This window comes from Piliocolobus tephrosceles, chromosome 12 (genome assembly GCF_002776525.5).
Source record: "Piliocolobus tephrosceles isolate RC106 chromosome 12, ASM277652v3, whole genome shotgun sequence".
Taxonomy (NCBI): Eukaryota; Metazoa; Chordata; class Mammalia; order Primates; family Cercopithecidae; genus Piliocolobus; species Piliocolobus tephrosceles.
The window spans coordinates 124,298,306-124,316,080 of NC_045445.1; the positions used below are offsets into that span (position 1 = coordinate 124,298,306).

The following is a 17,775-nucleotide window of genomic DNA, read 5'->3' on the forward strand; positions in this document are numbered from 1 at the left end:
CCACTCTATTTTTCCCATATATTCTATTATCTTTAGTGAGCTATCTGGCAGAATGTAAACATTTTCAGATATACCCCTAGTATTGTAACCCCAGTGAAGAATCTGTTTTACCTGTTTTCAGAAACAATCCGTAGCTGGTGCTTATGGATCTCTTGTGTTACTGGTCTCTGTAATAGAAACTTCATTTCATTTCGTAGACGGTTTGAGATTACTCCAGACTCTGAATAATGAACTATGTCATACATTAGCGTTGTCCTGGGAATACTTTCAAGATTTAATTTGCGCCAGCTGTTATTTCTGCCACCAGAAAACGCAGGGGCCTCATCGAAAAAACTGCGATACTGTAAGGAAAAAACAATTAAGAACGATTAGTTGGCCAGGTGTGGTGGCTCACACCTGTAATCCCACAACTTTGGGAGGCTGAGGTGGGTGGATCACCTGAAGTCAGGAGTTCCAGACCAGCCTGGCCAACATGGTGAAAACCCATCTCTACTAAAAATACAAAAATTAGCCAGGCATGGTGGCATGTGCGGGTAGTTCCAGCTACTTGGGAGGCTGAGGCAGGAGAATTGCTTGAACCCGGGAGGCGGAGGTTGTGGTGAGCCAAGATCGCCGCCACTGCACTCCAGCCTGGGTGACAGAGCGACTCCATCTCAATTAAAAAAAAAAAAAGAAAGAAAAAGAAAAAGAGAAACAAGAATGAATAGTTGGCCAGGTGCGGTGGCTCACACCCGTAAGCCCAGCACTTTGGCAGGCTGAGGCCGATGGGTCACTTGAGGTCGGGAGTTTGAGACCAGCCTGGCCAACATGGTGAAACCCGATAGCATCGAGAGATACACCTAATGTAAATGACGAGTCAATGAGTGCAGCACACCAACATGGCACATGTATACATATGTAACAAACCTGCATGTTGTGCACATGTACCCTAGAACTTAAAGTATAATAATAAAAAAAATCCAAAAAATAGCCAGGCATGGTGGCGCATACCTGTAGTCCCAGCTACTTGGGAGGCTGAGGCAGGAGGATCACCTGAGCCCAGGAGGCAGAGGTTGCAGTGAGCCGAGAGTGCACCACTGCACTCCAGCTGGGGTGACAGAGTAAGATCCTGTCTCAAAAAAAAAAAAAAAAAATTGATTGGTTGTGGGTGCTCTAAATGTTTTTAGACACATTTCTCATGGTTCCATTCAAATGTCACTTCATCCAAAAGGCGTTCTTTGATCCCATCTCTGAACTTTATTGGGATCTCTCTTCTATGACTCTTATTACTGACTACTCAATGTTTTAGTCATCTGTGTATGACTTAGCTCCCTTACTGGAAGGCAGGAGCTATGCTACACATTATCATGCACATAGTATCATACTCGCTAAATATTTATTTAATGCATCAAAATTGTTATGGCAAATATAACTCAGATAAGTTAAACTCAGATGGGCCTAAAAATTAATGATAATAGCTATGTGTTCTACATACCTGGTAGAGCTTGTTCATGACATGCTTGGGTTGAGAGGACTTTTTTTTTTTTGAGACAGGGTCTCATTCTGTCACCCAGGCTGGAGTGCAGTGACATGATCATGGCTAGCAGCCTCAACTTCCCGGGTTCCAGTGATCCTCCTGAGTAGCTGGGACTACAGGTACATGCCACCATGTCTGGCTTTTTTTACTGAGACGGAGTTTCGCTCCTGTTGCCCAGGCTAGAGCGCAGTGACTTGATCTCGGCTCACAGCAACCTCTGCCTCCCAGGTTCAAGCAATTCTCCTGCCTCAGCTTCCCGAGTAGCTGGGATTACAGGTGCATGCCCCCACAACCAGCTATTTTTTTTTTGTATTTTTAGTAGAGACGGGGTTTCGCCACATTGGCCAGGCTGGTCTCAAACTCCTGACCTCAGGTGATCCACTCACCTCGGCCTCCCAAAGTGCTGAGATTACAGGTGTGGGCCACCATGCCCGGCCAATTTTTTAATTTTTGTAGAGATAAGGTCTCACTATGTTGCCCAGGTTGTTGAGAGGACTTTTGCACAAACCTTTTTAGAAATATGAGTACATCTCTAGTATGAAGTGGAGAATTTCACTATTTTCATTTGGAGTATTTGTAGAAATCCCACTTTTCTTTTTTTCCAATTTAAAATGATATCAAATTAGGAATTAAAAATACCAAATATATATCATCAATTTAACATTATAATTGTGCATTTAAGAGCCAGGGATAGGGCAGGAGAAGTTACAGTGCTAGGAAACAGAATTACAACAAGGCCTTTAGGGTATATTACACAGTCACATTCATGCTTTCAAGCGCACACACACAGATGCACATACGCATACACTCTCAACACACACCCTCACACTCACATATACACATACACACTCGTACACATACACACACACAGGCAATCCTATTTTTGCACCATTTCATCTTTTTTTTTTACCTTTTCTGGAGAATGGGGTCTCGCTACGTTGCCCAGGCAGGTGTCAAACTCCTGGGCTCAAGCGATCCTCCAGCCTCTGCCTCCCCAAGTGCTGGGATTACAGACACGGGCCACCGCACCCGGCCTTTTCCAACTTTTTTTTTTGAGATGGAGTCTTGCTTTATCACCCAGGCTGGAGTGCGGTGGCGCAATCTCGGCTCACTGCAACCTCCGCCTCCTGGGTTCAAGTAATTCTCCTGCCTCAGCCTCCCCAGTAGCTGGGATTATAGGCGTGTGCCACCAGGCCCGGCTAATTTTTATATTTTTAGTAGAGACAGGGTTTCACCATGTTGGCCAGGCTGGTCTCGAACTCCTGACCTCAGGTGATCCACCCACCTCAGCCTCCCAAAGTGCTGGGATTACAGGCATGAGCCACCATGCCCGGCCTCATGTTGCTAGCTCTTCAGCTCAAAGATCACAATATAAATGACAGATGTTCATCATGATTAGTGACAAATCATGTCATACCTTCCAAAGTCAATCAGTGACTGGTCACTGTGAATCTGTTATTCATTTCACACACAAACAGCAAAGTATATAGTTGTATTGCCTTTTTGTCTCCCAGTGATAAACCCATGTGACATTTTACAGAAATGGAAAATCAAAAGAGAGAATTGGCCATCAAAGAAACAAAAAGTGGTACCACTTGAAGTGAAATTGGAATCAACCGTACATGGAGTTCTAGAAGAAATAGGTGACTGTGGGGATGCTGACACTGCCATCATTCAAGACGTTGCAGATCTACAGCTATAGGAACTTGGTGAGGAGGAACTTATCAACATAAATGAGGAAAGTGGCTATGATAAAAGGATGAAGCTTTCCCAGTGGAAGTGATGCTGGCCAAAAAAAAACTTCATACTGAAGGAACTCTGAGATATTTTGCAACATTTAAAGCGCAAAGAATAAAATGTTGGCAGCTGATCCAAATTTTAAAAGGAATATGACAATACATCAAGACATAGAAAAGAGATGCTTATAAGTTGTACTAGAAGAACAAGAAGGCAAGCACTAGTTTAAAGTACTCTTGGTAAGTTTTTTTTTCACAGCTTTATTGAGGTTCACATACCATACAATCCACCATTTAAAGTGTACAATTCAATGGTTTCCAGTATATTCACAGTTGGTAAGATATTTTATGAAGAAACAAAACACTTTGTCTGTGTTTCTAATGTTTTAAATTATAGTGTACTAAAAGTGTACTAAATGTGTTGGGTTTTTTTCTTCCATTTTCCTACGTATTTATAAGAGACAGCAAAAGAGTTTTTAATGTTTTGATAAAGAAGATTTTTTTTTTTTTAGAGATGGGGTCTCACTATGTTGCCCAGGCTACCCTCAAACTCCTGGACTGAAGTGATCCTCTTGCCTCAACCTCCCGAGTAGCTAGGACTACAGACAAACATTTTGAAAAGTCACAGGGCAATCACAATTTTCCCCACAGATATTAAGTTTGTTTTGCATGGTTTCAATTTGCTGGTCATTTTTATGGTCCTGCAATGACATGCAGAGTAAGACTGTGCATTTTTTTTTTCCTCAGTGAAGTTGCAAAATGGGTAAATATCATAGATCTGTCAATCATCTGCGCAGTCACTTATCAGATCTGTCTGTGACCTCAGGCAAGTTTTTTTGAGGCTTGTTAAACTTCATTTTTCTCTTTTGTAAAAAAAGGTCACATAATTTACAAACTTGAAGATGAAAGAAGATAATAAGCATGTAAAGAGATAAAGACAGTGCCACACCCGTATAAGGACTCAACAAACGTCAACAATGATCTTATCTCTCTCTTCCAATATGTCTATCTGGGGATCTGGGGACTCCTCTCTCTGACACTAATCCTTGACATGTTCACAATCTGAAAGTATGTGGTCTTTGTCCTTAGCAAAGATAGTTGCCATCCCTGGCTCTATTTATTTCCTGGTTCACTTCCCTAAACTCACAGGCTAACACTCTAAAAGAAAGAAAACATAATTGGGAGTCTCTAAGGCATTGCATTAATTTCATGTTTCACACTGAAGCAAATGAGTGAATAGTTAAGACTGTATACAGACATACCTCAGAGATATTGCGGGTCCAGTTGCAGACCACGGTAATGAAGTGAATATTGCAAATAGAGTCATGCTAATTTTTTGGTTTCTCAGTGTGTATAAAAGTTATGTCTACTTTATACTGTAGTTTGTTAAGTGTGTAACAGCATTATTTCAAAAACATGCACATACTTTAATTCAAAAATACTTTGTTGTGGCTGGGCACAATGGCTGATGCCTGTAATGCCAGAACTTACAGAGGAAGAGCTGACAGGATCACTTGTGTCCAGAAGTTTGAGACCAGCCTGGCAAACATAGCAAGACCTCATCTCCACAACAAGAAAAAAAAATACTTTATTGCTAAAAAATGCTAATGATCATCTGAGCCTTCAGGGAGTCCTATTCTTTTTGCTGGTGGAGAGCCTTGCCTTGATGTGGATGGCTGCTGACTGATCAGGGTACTGGTTACTGAAGGTTGGGGTGGATGTGGCATTTTTTTTTTCTTTTTTTGAGACAGGGTCTTACTCTGTTGCCCAGGCTGGAGTGCAGTGGTGCAATCATGGCTAAAGCAATCCTCCCACATCAGCCTCCTGAGTAGCTGGGACCATAGGGGCACACTACCATACCTGGCTAATTTTGGGGGGGTAATTTTTGTAGAGACAGGGTCTCCCTATATTGCCCAGGCTGGTCTCAAACTGTCTTCAAGAGATCCTCCCATCTCAGCCTTCCAAAGTACTGGGATTACAGCCATGACCCACTGTGCCCAGCTCATGAATGTTCTCAATAGCATCTAGAATGGTGAATCTTTTCTGGATTTTAAAAATTTACTTTACCTAGATCCATCAGAGGAATCATTGTCTATGGCAGCTATAGCCTTATGAAATGTATTTCTTAAATAGTAAGACTTGAAAGTTGAAATTACTCCTTGATCCATGGGCTGTAGAATGGATGTTGTATTAGCAGGCATGAAAATATTCATCTCCTTGTACAGCTCCATCAGAGCTCTTGGGTGTCCTTGTCAATGAGCTGTAATACTTTGAAAGGAATCTTATTTTTTTTTTTTGATCTGAGCAGCAGGTTTCAACAGGGGGCTTAAAATATTCAGTAAACCATGCTGTAAATATATGTGCTGTCGTCCAGGCTTTGTTATTCCATTTATAGAGCACAGGCTATATAATTACTCTATACAGAGTAGATGTAGTATAATTCCTTTTCTTTTCTTTCTTTCTTTTTTTTTTTTTTTGAGACAGAGTCTTGTTCTGTTGCCCAGCCTGGAGTGCAGTGGTGCAATCTTAGCTCACTGCAACCTCCACCTCCCGGGCTCAAGCAATTCTCCTGTCTCAGCCTCCTGAGTAGCTGGGACTACAGGCATGTTCCGCCATGCCCGGCGAATTTTTGTATTTTTAGTAGAGACGGGGTTTCACCATATTGGCCAGGCTGGTATCGAGCTCCTGACCTCAAGCGATCTGCCCTCCTTGGCCTCCCAAAGTGCTGGGATTATAGGCCTGAGCCACTGCACCCGACCAGATTTAGCATAATTCTTAAGGGCCCTAAAATTTTCAGAATGGTAAATGAGAACTGGCTTTAAGTTAAAGTTACCATCTGCATTAGCCCCTAACAAGAGGCTCAGCCTGTCCTTTGAAGCCAGGCATTGACTTCTCCTCTCTAGCTGTGAAAGCCCAAGAGGGCACCTTCCAACAGTATAAGGCTGTTTGGTCTACATTGAAAATCTGTTGTTTAGTGCAGCCACCTTCAATAATTATCTTAGCGAGATCTTCTGGATAACTTGCTGCAGCTTCTCCATCCGCACTTGCTGCTTCACCTTGCACTTTTATGTTATAAAGATGGCTTCTTTCCCTAAACTTCATGAACCAACCTCTGCTAGCTTCCAAAGTTTCTTCTGCAGCTTCCTCACCTCTCTGATCCTTCACAGAACTGAAGAGAGTAAAGGCCTTGCTCTGGATTAGGCTTTGGTTTAAGAGAATGTTGTGGCTGGTTTAGTCTTCTATCCAGACCACTAACACTTTCTCCATATCAGCAATAAGGCTGTATTGCTTTCTTATCATTTATGTATTTGCTGGAGTAGCACTTTTAATTTCCTTCATAAATTTTTCCTTTGCATTCGCAACACGTTTAACTCTTTGGTGCAAAGGTCTAGCTTTTGGCCTATCTCAGCTTTTGACATGCCTTCCTCACTAAGCTTCGTCATTTCTAGCTTTTGATTTAAAGTGAGAGGCGCGTGACTCTTTCACTTGAACACTTAGAGGCCACTGTAGGATTATTAATTGGCCTAATTTCAATATTGTTGTGTCTCAGAAAATAGAGAGACAAGAGAGGAGAGAGAGAGAGATAATGGAATGGCTGGTTGGTAGAGCAGTCAGAACACACACATTTATTGGTTAAGTTTGCCATCTTATAGGGGTTCAGTTTGTGGTACCCCAAAACAATTACAATAGTGACATCAAAGATCACTGATCACAGACCACCATAACAGATATAATAATAATGAAAACATTTGAAATATTGCAAGAATGACCAAAACGTGACACAGAGACACAAAGCAAGCACATGCTATTGGAAAAAAGGCACCGATAGATTTGCTTGATGCAGGTTTGCCACAAACCTTCCATTTGTGAAAACACAATATCGGCCAGGTGCAGTGGCTCACGCCTGTAATCCCAGCACTTTGGGAGGCTGAGACGGGCGGATCACCTGAGGTCAGGAGTTCAAGACCAGCCTGGCCAATATGGTGAAATCCCGTTTCTACTAAAAATACAAAAAAATTAGCTGGGCATGGTGGTGCACGCCTGTAATCCCAGCTACTTGGGAGGCTGAGGCAGGAGAATCGCTTGAACCTGGGAGGCAGAGGTTGCAGTGAGCTGAGATTGTGCCACTGCACGCCAGCCGGAAAAAAAAAAACAAAACCCCGCCAACTCAAAAAAAAAAAAAAAAAAAAAAAGTATGCAACTCAACTCAATGGTTTTTGGTATATTCACAACGTTGTGCAGCTATTACCACGTCCTATGAATATTTCAGCATATTTCCATCACCCCAAAAGAACCCCCAAATTCCTTAGCTATCACCTTCCCTACATACAAAAAGCCATATATCACATGGTTTCCTTTATATGAAATATTCGGATTAGGCAAATCCATAGAGACAGAAGGCAGACTGGTGGTTTACGGGGCTGGAATGATGCAGGAATGGAGAGTGACTGCTTACTGGATGCAGGGTTTCCTTTTGGGGTAATGAAAAGGTTCTGGAACTAGATGGTGGTGATGCTTGCACAACCCTGTGAATGTACTTAATGCCCCTGAATTGTACACTTTAAAATGGTCAATTTTATGATGAGAACACATGGACACATAGAGGGGAAAAACACACACTGGAGCTTACCAGAAGGTGGAGGGTGGGAGGAGGGAGAGGATCAGGAAAAATAACCAATGGGTACTAGGCCTAATACTTAGGTGACAAAATAATCTGAACAACAAAAACTCCCTTGACACAAGTTTACCTATATACAATAACAAACTTGCACATGTACCCCTGAACTTAAAATAAAAGTTGAATTTAAAAAAATTTAAAAAGAAAGTTCTAGTGCTTGGGTATCCAAAAATAAGTTTCATTCTATAGAATATATTTGAAAAATAAAATAAAACATAATAAAATAGTAAATTTTATATTGTGTTATATTTTACCATAATAAAAAAGTATGATTCTTTCTTCTTGGAGGACAGAGTTAGGAAGACTTGCTTGGTTTGTTTGTTTTTCAACATCTAAAGCTAAATTCCTTACTTGTATATAATCTTGCACGGTGACAACATCCATTATATCAGTTACTTTGGACTTTGGGAAAACACGCTCATCTTCCACAATTATACGGTGAAATTTCCTTTCCCCCATTAGTTTGCAAGCATCACCCACTGCCTGTAAAGAGAACAGAAAACAGGCTTTAAAAATAGTAGAACAGCATTAATTATCAGCACACCCTTTACATATTTCTTCTGACAAATACATCAAATATTGTTCCTTTCTTCTAGCAACTTGCTATTCAATAGAAAGGTTGCATTTGCAAAGAGATCACATAGGGATTATTAAACCACTTAAAATTATTTCCATAGCCTTTTTTTTTTTGAAATGGAGTCTTGCTTTGTCACCTAGGCTGGAGAACAGTGGCGCCATCTCGGCTCACTGCAATCTCCGCCTCCTGGGGTTCAAGACATTCTCCCGCCTCCACCTCCGGAATAGCTGGGACTACAGGCGCATGCCACCACACCTGGCTAATTTTTTGTATTTTTAGTAGAGATGGGGTTTCACCGTGTTAGCCAGGATGGTCTCCATCTCCTGACCTCGTGATCCGCTCGCCTCGGCCTCCCAAAGTGCTGGGATTACAGGTATGAGCCACCGTGCCAGGCTATCTACATAGTTTTCAAATGCAGCTAGAGGAATTGCTGAGTCCAGAATCCTTAGAGAACATAGTTTTAAAACAGCTGGTTTTTCCCGTTAAAAGACTTTTAATTCTTTTATTTTAAAAAGCAAAACAAACCTATAACATCATTTGTGCTGTCAACGCAGAGAAAACTTATCTGGTGATTCAATGAGTTATCGTAGGAACTGCAATGAAAGGTGTCACTGGTACCACCTCTCTTTTATGTATTTATACACGCTAGTAAGTGGAAACATGTATGTTTCAGATTGTTTAAGCCTCCCTCCCTTCAGACTTCATTCTCAGCAGCTAAAAAGTAGCAAATAAAGGGGTTTTCTCTTTCTCTTCCAAATGTCAACACTTTATGCTCAAGGAAAGCACCTGAGAGGTCAGAGACAGAAGAATCACAGACTATATGGAAGCTCAAATCCTGTTGGGCCCTACTTATACCATACCCTTCCACATATAAGTATCCTGTGCTAAGAGCTATACATAGACTGAGAGTAGAGACTTAAGTACTTTGCACCCCCCCATAAGTATGTGCTGACTCTTCTAACATATATTTATATTACAGATCTGTACTTCTGGCCACAAAGGGTATGTTTATATGGAGGAAGGATAGCACAAAAGAAAATTCAGGGTGGGCATGGTGGCTCACACCTGTAATTCCAGCACTTTGGGAGGCCGAGGCAGGTGGATCACCTGAGGTCAGGGGTTCGAGACCAACCTGGCCAACATGGTGAAACCCCGTCTCTACTAAAAATACAAAACTTAGCCGGGCGTGGTGGCAGGCACTTGTAATCTCAGCTACTCGGGAGGCTGAGGCAGGAGAATCGCTTGAATCTGGGAGGTGGAGGTTGCAGTGAGCAGAGATCGCACCACTGTACTCCAGCCTAGGGGACACAGCAAGACTCCGTCTCAAAAAAAGAAAGAAAAAGAAAAGAAAAGAAAATTCAAATATCTTTTGATTCCAGATAAGTTTCTTTTTTCTTCTGTATGTTAGAATGTGGTATTTGTGAAAGTATGGGAACTCTGTGTTATAATGTTGATACAAGGCCTGAAAGAGTGGTTGAGGCCAGGCACGGTGGCTCACACCTGTAATCCCAGCACTTTGGAAGGCCGAGGCAGGTGGATCACCTGAGGTCAGGAGTTCGAGATCAGCCTGGCAAACATGGCAAAACCCTATTTCAACTAAAAATACAAAAATTAGCCTAGTGTGTTGGCGTGTGCCTATAAACCCAGCTACTCGGGAGGCTGAGGCAGGAGAATCCCTTAAACCTGAGAGGCGGAGGTTGCAGTGAGCTGAGATCATGCCACTGCACTCCAGCCTGGGTGACAGAGCGAGATGCTGTCTCACAACAAAAAAAAAAAAAAAAAAAAGGAAAAAAGAAAAGAAAAAGAAAAAAGAAAGAGTGGTTGAGACAGGATCAAAACTGAGAATCATTGTTCTTTTTACTTAACACACAACAGCAAGCTATAATGCATTTTCTATTTCAATTCTCACTTTTGTTATTCAGACTATTCCTTTATTTATTTTTCTAAATTCCAAAGCTTAGAATATCACAGACACATGCAGAAAATGAAAAAGGAAGAAAACATTCAAATGGTTGAATGGTTGAAGTTTTATTCCTAATGTATAGAACTGAAGAGACAAACAGTTTAGTGAAAATGTGACATGGAGCTTTCCTTTAGGTAGATCATTTTTGCTTTATATTTCATTAATTTCTTTATACATTACACAACTAAAGAAAACATAGGCCGGCTGTAGTAGCTCACGCTTGTAATCCCAGCACTCTGGGAGACCGAAGCTGGTGGATCACCTGAGGTCAGGAGTTCGATTCCAGCCTGGCCAACATGGTGAAACCCTGTCTCTACTAAAAAATACCAAAACTAGTAGGGCGAGCTAGTGAGCACCTGTAATCCCAGCTACTTGGGAGGCTGAGGCAGGAGAATCGCTTGAACCCGGGAGGCGGAGGTTGCACTGAGCCAAGATCGTGCCACTGCACTCCAGCCTGGGCGACAGAGTGAGACTCCATCTCAAAAATTAATTAATTAATTAATTATAGTATTGGCAAATCTCTCCATTATGTTTTCTTGCAATTAATTTCCAACATTTTATGGTTCTAATTAACCAGCCCCACAGTGACACTAAAGGTAAAAACAAGTGATTGTACACTGAACAGGTATGAAGACCATATAATTTCTGCTTTAGGAATTTCTGTAGGCATAACTATAATTTACTTTAGCTCAAGTTACTAAAAAAGGGTTTTTTAAATTTTTATTATTATTTTTTTAGACAGAGTCTTTCTCTGTCACCCAGGCTGGAGTGCAGTGGTGCCATCTCGGCTTACCGCAACCTCCGCCTCCCGGGCTCAAGCGATTCTCCTGCCCCTCCTCAGTAGCTGGGATTACAGGCACGTGCCACCATGCCCAGCTAATTTTTGTATTTTCAGTAGAGGCGGGGGTTTTACCACGTTGGCCAGGCTGGTCTTGAACTCTTGACCTTCTATTCCACCCGCCTCAGCCTCCCAAAGTGTTAGGATTATGCTCAGCTAATTTTTGTATTTTCAGTAGAGATGGGGGTTTCATCATGTTGGCCAGGCTGGTCTCAAACTCCTGATCTTCTGTTCCACCCGCCTCAGCCTCCCAAAGTGTTGGGATTATGCCCAGCTAATTTTTGTATCTTCAGTAGAGACGTGGTTTCACAATGTTGGCCAGGCTGGTGTCAAAGTCCTGACCTTCTGTTCCACCCACCTTGACCTCCCAAAGTGTTGGGATTACAGGCGTGAGCCACAGTACAAAAGGTATTTATTTAGGTTTTTTTTTTTTTTTGAGACAGAGTCTCCCTCTATCGCCCGGGCTGGAGTGCAGTAGTGCCATCTTGACTTACTGCAACCTCTGCCTCCTGGGTTCAAGCAATTCTCCTGCTTCAGCCTCCTGAGTAGTTGGGACTACAGGCGCGTGCCACCATGCCTGGCTAATTTTTTTTTTTTTTTTTGTATTTTTAGTGGAGACAGTTTTGCCATTTTGGCCACGCTGGTCCTGAAATGACCTCAAGTGATCCGCCCACCTTAGCCTCCCAAAAAGGTATTTATTGACAGGTCCTCCCTACACTGCCCTACTCAGTCACCACCACCAATTTCTCCAAGACCCAGTTTCCTTATGTGTGCAGTGTCTCAGCTGTGTGCCTCATCTGTGTCTGGCCCATTCTGGTCCCTCAGCCAAAGAAAAACATGCCGGGCAGCATAGGGCAAGCTCTCTGGCCACCTATGAGAGGGGTTTGAAAAATGTTTGCCATCCGATGGCCAAGATGTTCTTTCTCAGAGATCTGCAGTGTATGGCCAAATTCAAGAAAGTCCTTCTCCATAGGAAGCAATGGGAAAGAAGAGCCCAGAGCCAGGAGAAAAGCAAGGGCAAAAACTAGGCAAAGATTCCAGGATATCAGCCAATCAGGGTATGATTCAAGATGCAGGTTCTGTTCTTGGTGGGTGACTCAAAGGGTCAAAGGGGGCCATCTCTAAATCTGGCACTTATCCTGATACTCAGCATCTCTGTGGCCAGAAGCCCCCACAGCTCTGTGGCTATTTGCTGGCCTAGATCCACACTTGGGCTTGTAAAGCTACTCTAGATCTCAAGACACTTTTCCATTCCTACTGGGAGCTGTCATTCATGGAGGAGGTAATAACTGGTAGCTCTGCATTGGAACAGTTTCTTGGTTTGGAACAGTTCAATTATATACAGGCTCAGAATAAACAAAACCACCATAACTGCATGGTTGTTTTAACCTCAAAATATACACAGTACAGTGGAAACACAGAGAAGTGTTCAAGTCTCAGTTATGCTCCAGGCAAGTCTTTCTAACTTCCAGCTTCCTAACAGGGAAAATGGGAACAACGTGTCCCTAGCCAGAGTTATTGCAGGGCCATCGAAGAGAATGTGTATGCTGCTGTTTAGCATAGTTCCTAACTCTCAGGAGTGGTTAAGAAATTGGACTTTGGAGGCAGGCTAACTAGGTCTTGATCTCAGTTCCTTCACTTTCTAGGTATGAGACTTCAGGCAAGTTACTTAGTGTTTTTTTGTTTGTTTGTTTTGGTTTGGTTTGGTTTTTTTGAGACAGAATCTCAGTCTGTCACTCAGGCTGGAGTGCAGTGGCGCAATCTCGGCTCACTGCAACCTCCACCTCCTGGGTTCAAGTGATCCTCCTGCCTTAGCCTCCCAAGTAGCTGGGATTACAGGCATGTGCCACCACGCTTGGCTAATTTTTGTATTTTTAGTAGAGACGGGGTTTCACCATGTTGGCCAGGCTGGTCTCGAACTCCTGACCTCAAGTGATTCACCTGCCTTGGCCTCCCAAAGTGTTAGGATTACAGGCGTGAGACACAGCACCCGGCCCTCAGTCTTTTTTAAAATGAGGATAATAACAGAAAATACACTGTAGTGTTTATGATAATTAAATATGGTAATGTGCATAAAATGTTTAAGATCATATTTAATAGAAACTGCTCAATAGGCACAACACTTTGGGAGGCTGAAGTGGACAGATCGCTTGAGGCCAGGAGTTCGAGATCAGCCTGGCTAGCATAGCAAAACCTTGTCTCTACTAAAAATATACAAAAATTAGCCAGACGTGGTGGCACATGTTTATAATCCCAGCTACTCAGCTGGCTGAGACATAAGAATTGCTTGAGCCTGGGAGCGGGAGGTTGTAGTGAGCCGAGATTGCGAGATTGCCCCACTGCACTCCAGCCTTGGCAACAGATTAAGACCTTGTTTTAAAAAACAAACAAACAAACAAACACCAAAAACAAAGAGACAAAGAACAACAGAATTGAGTAAGCTTAGAGTGAGAAAAATTCCATATTTATAAGTTTTGTATCAACCACGAATCCAAGTGTTACCAGAGTTTGTTTTGAAGCCGAACCAAAGGGAAAAAGGAACCTTAAACTCTTCTCTTCAAGTTGGGTATGTTCTGATCATGTGAAACCCATTATTATGTTTAGTGAAAAATTCAAGGTCAATAGTATGACCACATTTTTATAATAAGAACAAAATTTTAAAATCTCTGTGTGTATATTTTCATGGGAAACATGAAGGATACACAGCAAACCATTAACAATGACTACCCCAGGAGAGTGAAAGTTGTAGCACAGAAGATAAAGGCACAGAGGCATATTTTTCTATCTGTGGGCTAATTTAAACAAACATTTAAGTTATTATACAGCCTTATGATGAGTTTTAATGCATAAGCAGTGATTTCCGATCACTGCCTCTAAGTTTCTCATTTGCTCAAACCCATGTACAGCATGGGGGCTGGCAGGAGGAGGTCAGTTCTTGAAAAAGCCTCATTATATAATCTTAGGAAAGAAACAATTGATGATGTGTTATAGGGGTAACTACAAGCTTATTCTATACATAAATGTGGCATAAATTTATCCTTCAAACAGGATAAACATATACTTCTACATTTGAAGTCAATCTATATAAATATTAATGTTCTTGAAACACCATATTCCATAATGAAAACATGTAGCTCGTTTTCTAGGTTTTTTTTCTTTCTTTCTTTTTTTTTTTTTTAACAGAGTTTTGCTCTTGTGGCCCAGGCTGGAGTGCAATGGTGTAATCTTGGCTCACTGCAACCTCTGCCTCCCGGGTTCAAGTGATTCTCTTGCCTCAGCCTCCCAAGTAGTAGGGATTACAGGTGCCCACCACCACATCTGGCTAATTTTGTATTTTAAGTAGAGACAGGGTTTCACCATGTTGGTCAGGCTGGTCTCGAACTCCTGACCTCAGGTGATCCTCCTGCCTCGGCCTCTCAAAGTGCTGGAATTATAGGTGTGAGCTACCGTGCCTGGCCTCATTTGATATATTTCTGAAATAAAGTTAAATTTTATCTGATACTACCTGAGAACACAGAGAAAAGTAGTCCCTTTTCCTTTTCTAAAACTCTTCAGAGTCAATGCCGCACATGCAGGATCTGATCAGAAACTACCAGGCTGTGTGGTCTTCTCTCCTGCATACGTGCTAGAACTCATGATTTAAGATGGGCCATAGTTTTTGTGTACAACATTTCCAGAAGCGGAATCTTGCCGGGGTTACAGAAAAATAACCTTTGATGTGTGGTTTATAAATGGCTAAGTATGAGAATGTCCATCATTTTTAAACTTAATTATAGTCACATATAAGGGTCCAAGGAGTAAAACCTGTACTGTAGAGCCTTGCTATTAAAAGTGTGGTTTATATCACAAGCCTGTCCGGATTCGCCACCTGCTGACTGTAGAGCCCTTGGGCCTTGAGTGAACATAAATGGTAGCCAGGCAGTGGTCACTGTGGGCCTTTGGGAGAGACCCAATGCTGTGCCTGCTTCAGGTCCGACCCAATGCAGTCCCAGTGGTGGTGGTGGCCACAAGGGTGCTTGTTTTACCCCTCCCCCAGCTCCAGGCTGCTCAGTACAGAAAGAGAGAGATTCCATTTATTGGAGAAAACGTAAGGAAAGAGAACAAGAGTCTCTGCCTGGTAATCCAGGGAATTCTTTCAGATCTTAGCCAAGAACAACAAGGCAGTACCTCTACAAGTCTGTAAGAGCCACAGCATTACTGGGCTTGGGGTGCCCCCTAATGCAGATATGGCTGCAGTGACCAAAGATTTAGATCACGACACCTGAGTCCCTTTGAATACTTGGAAAGCCTTTTCACGAAGGACAGGTTACAAACAAGCCCAGACTGTAAAGACTACAATAAATCCTACAATACCTAACTCTTCGATGCCCAGACATTGGCAAACATCCATAAGCATCAAGACCATTCGGGAAAACATGACCTCACCAAAGAAACTAAATAAGGCACCAGTGATCAGTCCTAGAGAGACAGAGATACGTAACCTTTCAGATAGAGAATTCAAAATAGCTGTTTTTGTGTTCATGTTCTGACGTAAAAAAACAACAAACAAACAAAATAGTTGTTTTGAGAAAGCTCAACAAAATTCAAGATAACACAGAGAAGGAATTCAGAAACCCATCAGATAAATTTAACAAAGAGACTGAAATAATTAAAAATCAAGCAGAAATTCTGGAGCTGAAAAATGCAATGGACACACTGAAGAATGCATCAGAGTCTCCTAACAGAGGAACTGATCATGCAGAAGAATTAGTGAGCTTGAAGACAGGCTATTTGAAAATACACAATCAGAGCAGACAAAAGAAAAAAAAATTTAAAAAGAATGATGCATGCCTAAAAGATCTAGAAAATAGCCTCAAAAGGGTGAATCTAAGAATTATTGGCCCTAAAAAGGAGGTAGAGATAGATCAGGGTAGAAAGTTTATTCAAAGGGATAATAGCAGAGAACTTCCCAAATTCAGAGAATGATATCAATATTCAAGTAAAGAAGGTTACAGAACACCAAGCAGATTTAACCCAAAGACTACCTCAAGGCATTTAATAATCAAACTCCCAAAGGTCAAGGATAAAGAAAGAATCCTGAAATCAGCAAGAGAAAAGAAACAAACAACATGCAAAGGAGTTCCAATACGTCTGGCAAGCAGACTTCTCATGGAAACCTTACAGGCTGAGAGAGTGATGTAACATATTTAAAGTGCTGAAGGAAAAAAAAAAACTTTTATCCTAGAATAGTATATGCAGTGAAAATATCCTTCAAACATGAAGGAGAAAGACTTTCTCAGACAAAAGCTTAGGAATTTTGTCAATAACATACTTGTCCTACAAGAAATGCTAAAGGGAATTCTTCAGTCTGAAAGAAAAGGTCATTAATAAACAATAAGAAATCATCTGAAACTACAAAATTCATTGGTAATAGTAAGTACACAGAAAAACAGAGTATTATAACATTGCAATTGTAGTGTGTAAGCTACTCGTATCTTGAATAGAAAGACTAAAAGATGAACCGATCAAAAATAATAACTACGATAACTTTTCAAGACATAATACAATAAGATATTAACAGAAACAACAAAAGGTTAAAAAGTGGGGAGATGAAGTTAAAGTGCAGAGTTTTTACTTGGTTTCTCTTTGCTTGTGATTTTTTTTGTTTGTTGATGCAATCTGTGTTAATCTGTCATCAGTTTAAAATAATGGGTTAGAAGATATTGTTTGCAAGCCTCATGGTAACCTCAAATCCAAAGACATACAACAGATACACAAAAAATAAAAAGCAAGAAATTAAAACATACCACCAGAGAAAATCACCTTCACTAAAAGGAAGGCAGGAAGGAAGGAAAGAAGGAAGAGAAGACCACAAAACAACCAGAACAAATAAGAAAATGGCAAAACTAAGTCTGTACTTATCAGTAATAACATTCATGTAAATGGACTAAACTCTCCAATCAAAAGATATAGAGTGGCTGAATGAATTTTTTAAAAAGTGTGGTTTATGGACCAGCAGCAGTGGCAGTATTTTAACAAGATTCCCAGGTGATTCCTGTACTGTAGACACAATTTGTGGTGAATATTCATGAAACTTAAAAGTATGGGGAGAGTGCCAGGCGTGGTGGCTCATGCCTGTAATCCCAGCACTTTGGGAGGCTGAGGAGGGCAAATCACCTGAGGTCAGGAGTTCGAGACCAGCCTGGCCAACGTGGTGAAACCCCATCTTTACTAAAAATACAAAAATTATCCAGGTGTGGTGGCGCATGCCCGTAATCTCAGCTACCTGGGAGACTGAGGCAGGAGAATCGCTTGAACCTGGGAGGCAGAGGTTGTGGTGAGCTGAGATAGCACCGCTGCACTCTAGCCTGGGCAACAAGAGCGAAACTCCGTCTCAAAATAAATAAATAAATAAATAAATAAATAAATAAATAAATAAATATGATACCAAGATATAAATGGTGGCTGTATCGGGGTTGGCACATTAA

The 17,775-nt window shown here is 41.5% G+C and overlaps 2 protein-coding genes across 4 annotated transcripts in view; one reads left to right on the plus strand and one right to left on the minus strand.

Moving 5' to 3' along the window:
- APOO (apolipoprotein O) overlaps positions 1-17,775 on the plus strand; it is a 127,948-nt gene that overhangs the window by 17,731 nt on the left and 92,442 nt on the right. The window lies entirely within an intron of this gene.
- Positions 1-17,775, minus strand: part of C12HXorf58 (chromosome 12 CXorf58 homolog) — a 46,355-nt gene that overhangs the window by 4,430 nt on the left and 24,150 nt on the right. The window contains exons 2-3 of the mRNA XM_031936654.1: positions 8,282-8,413; positions 112-341 (exon numbers count right to left, since the gene is read on the minus strand). Of these exons, the coding sequence (XP_031792514.1) occupies positions 112-341; positions 8,282-8,413 (362 nt within the window). The remainder of the gene's footprint in view (positions 1-111; positions 342-8,281; positions 8,414-17,775) is intronic.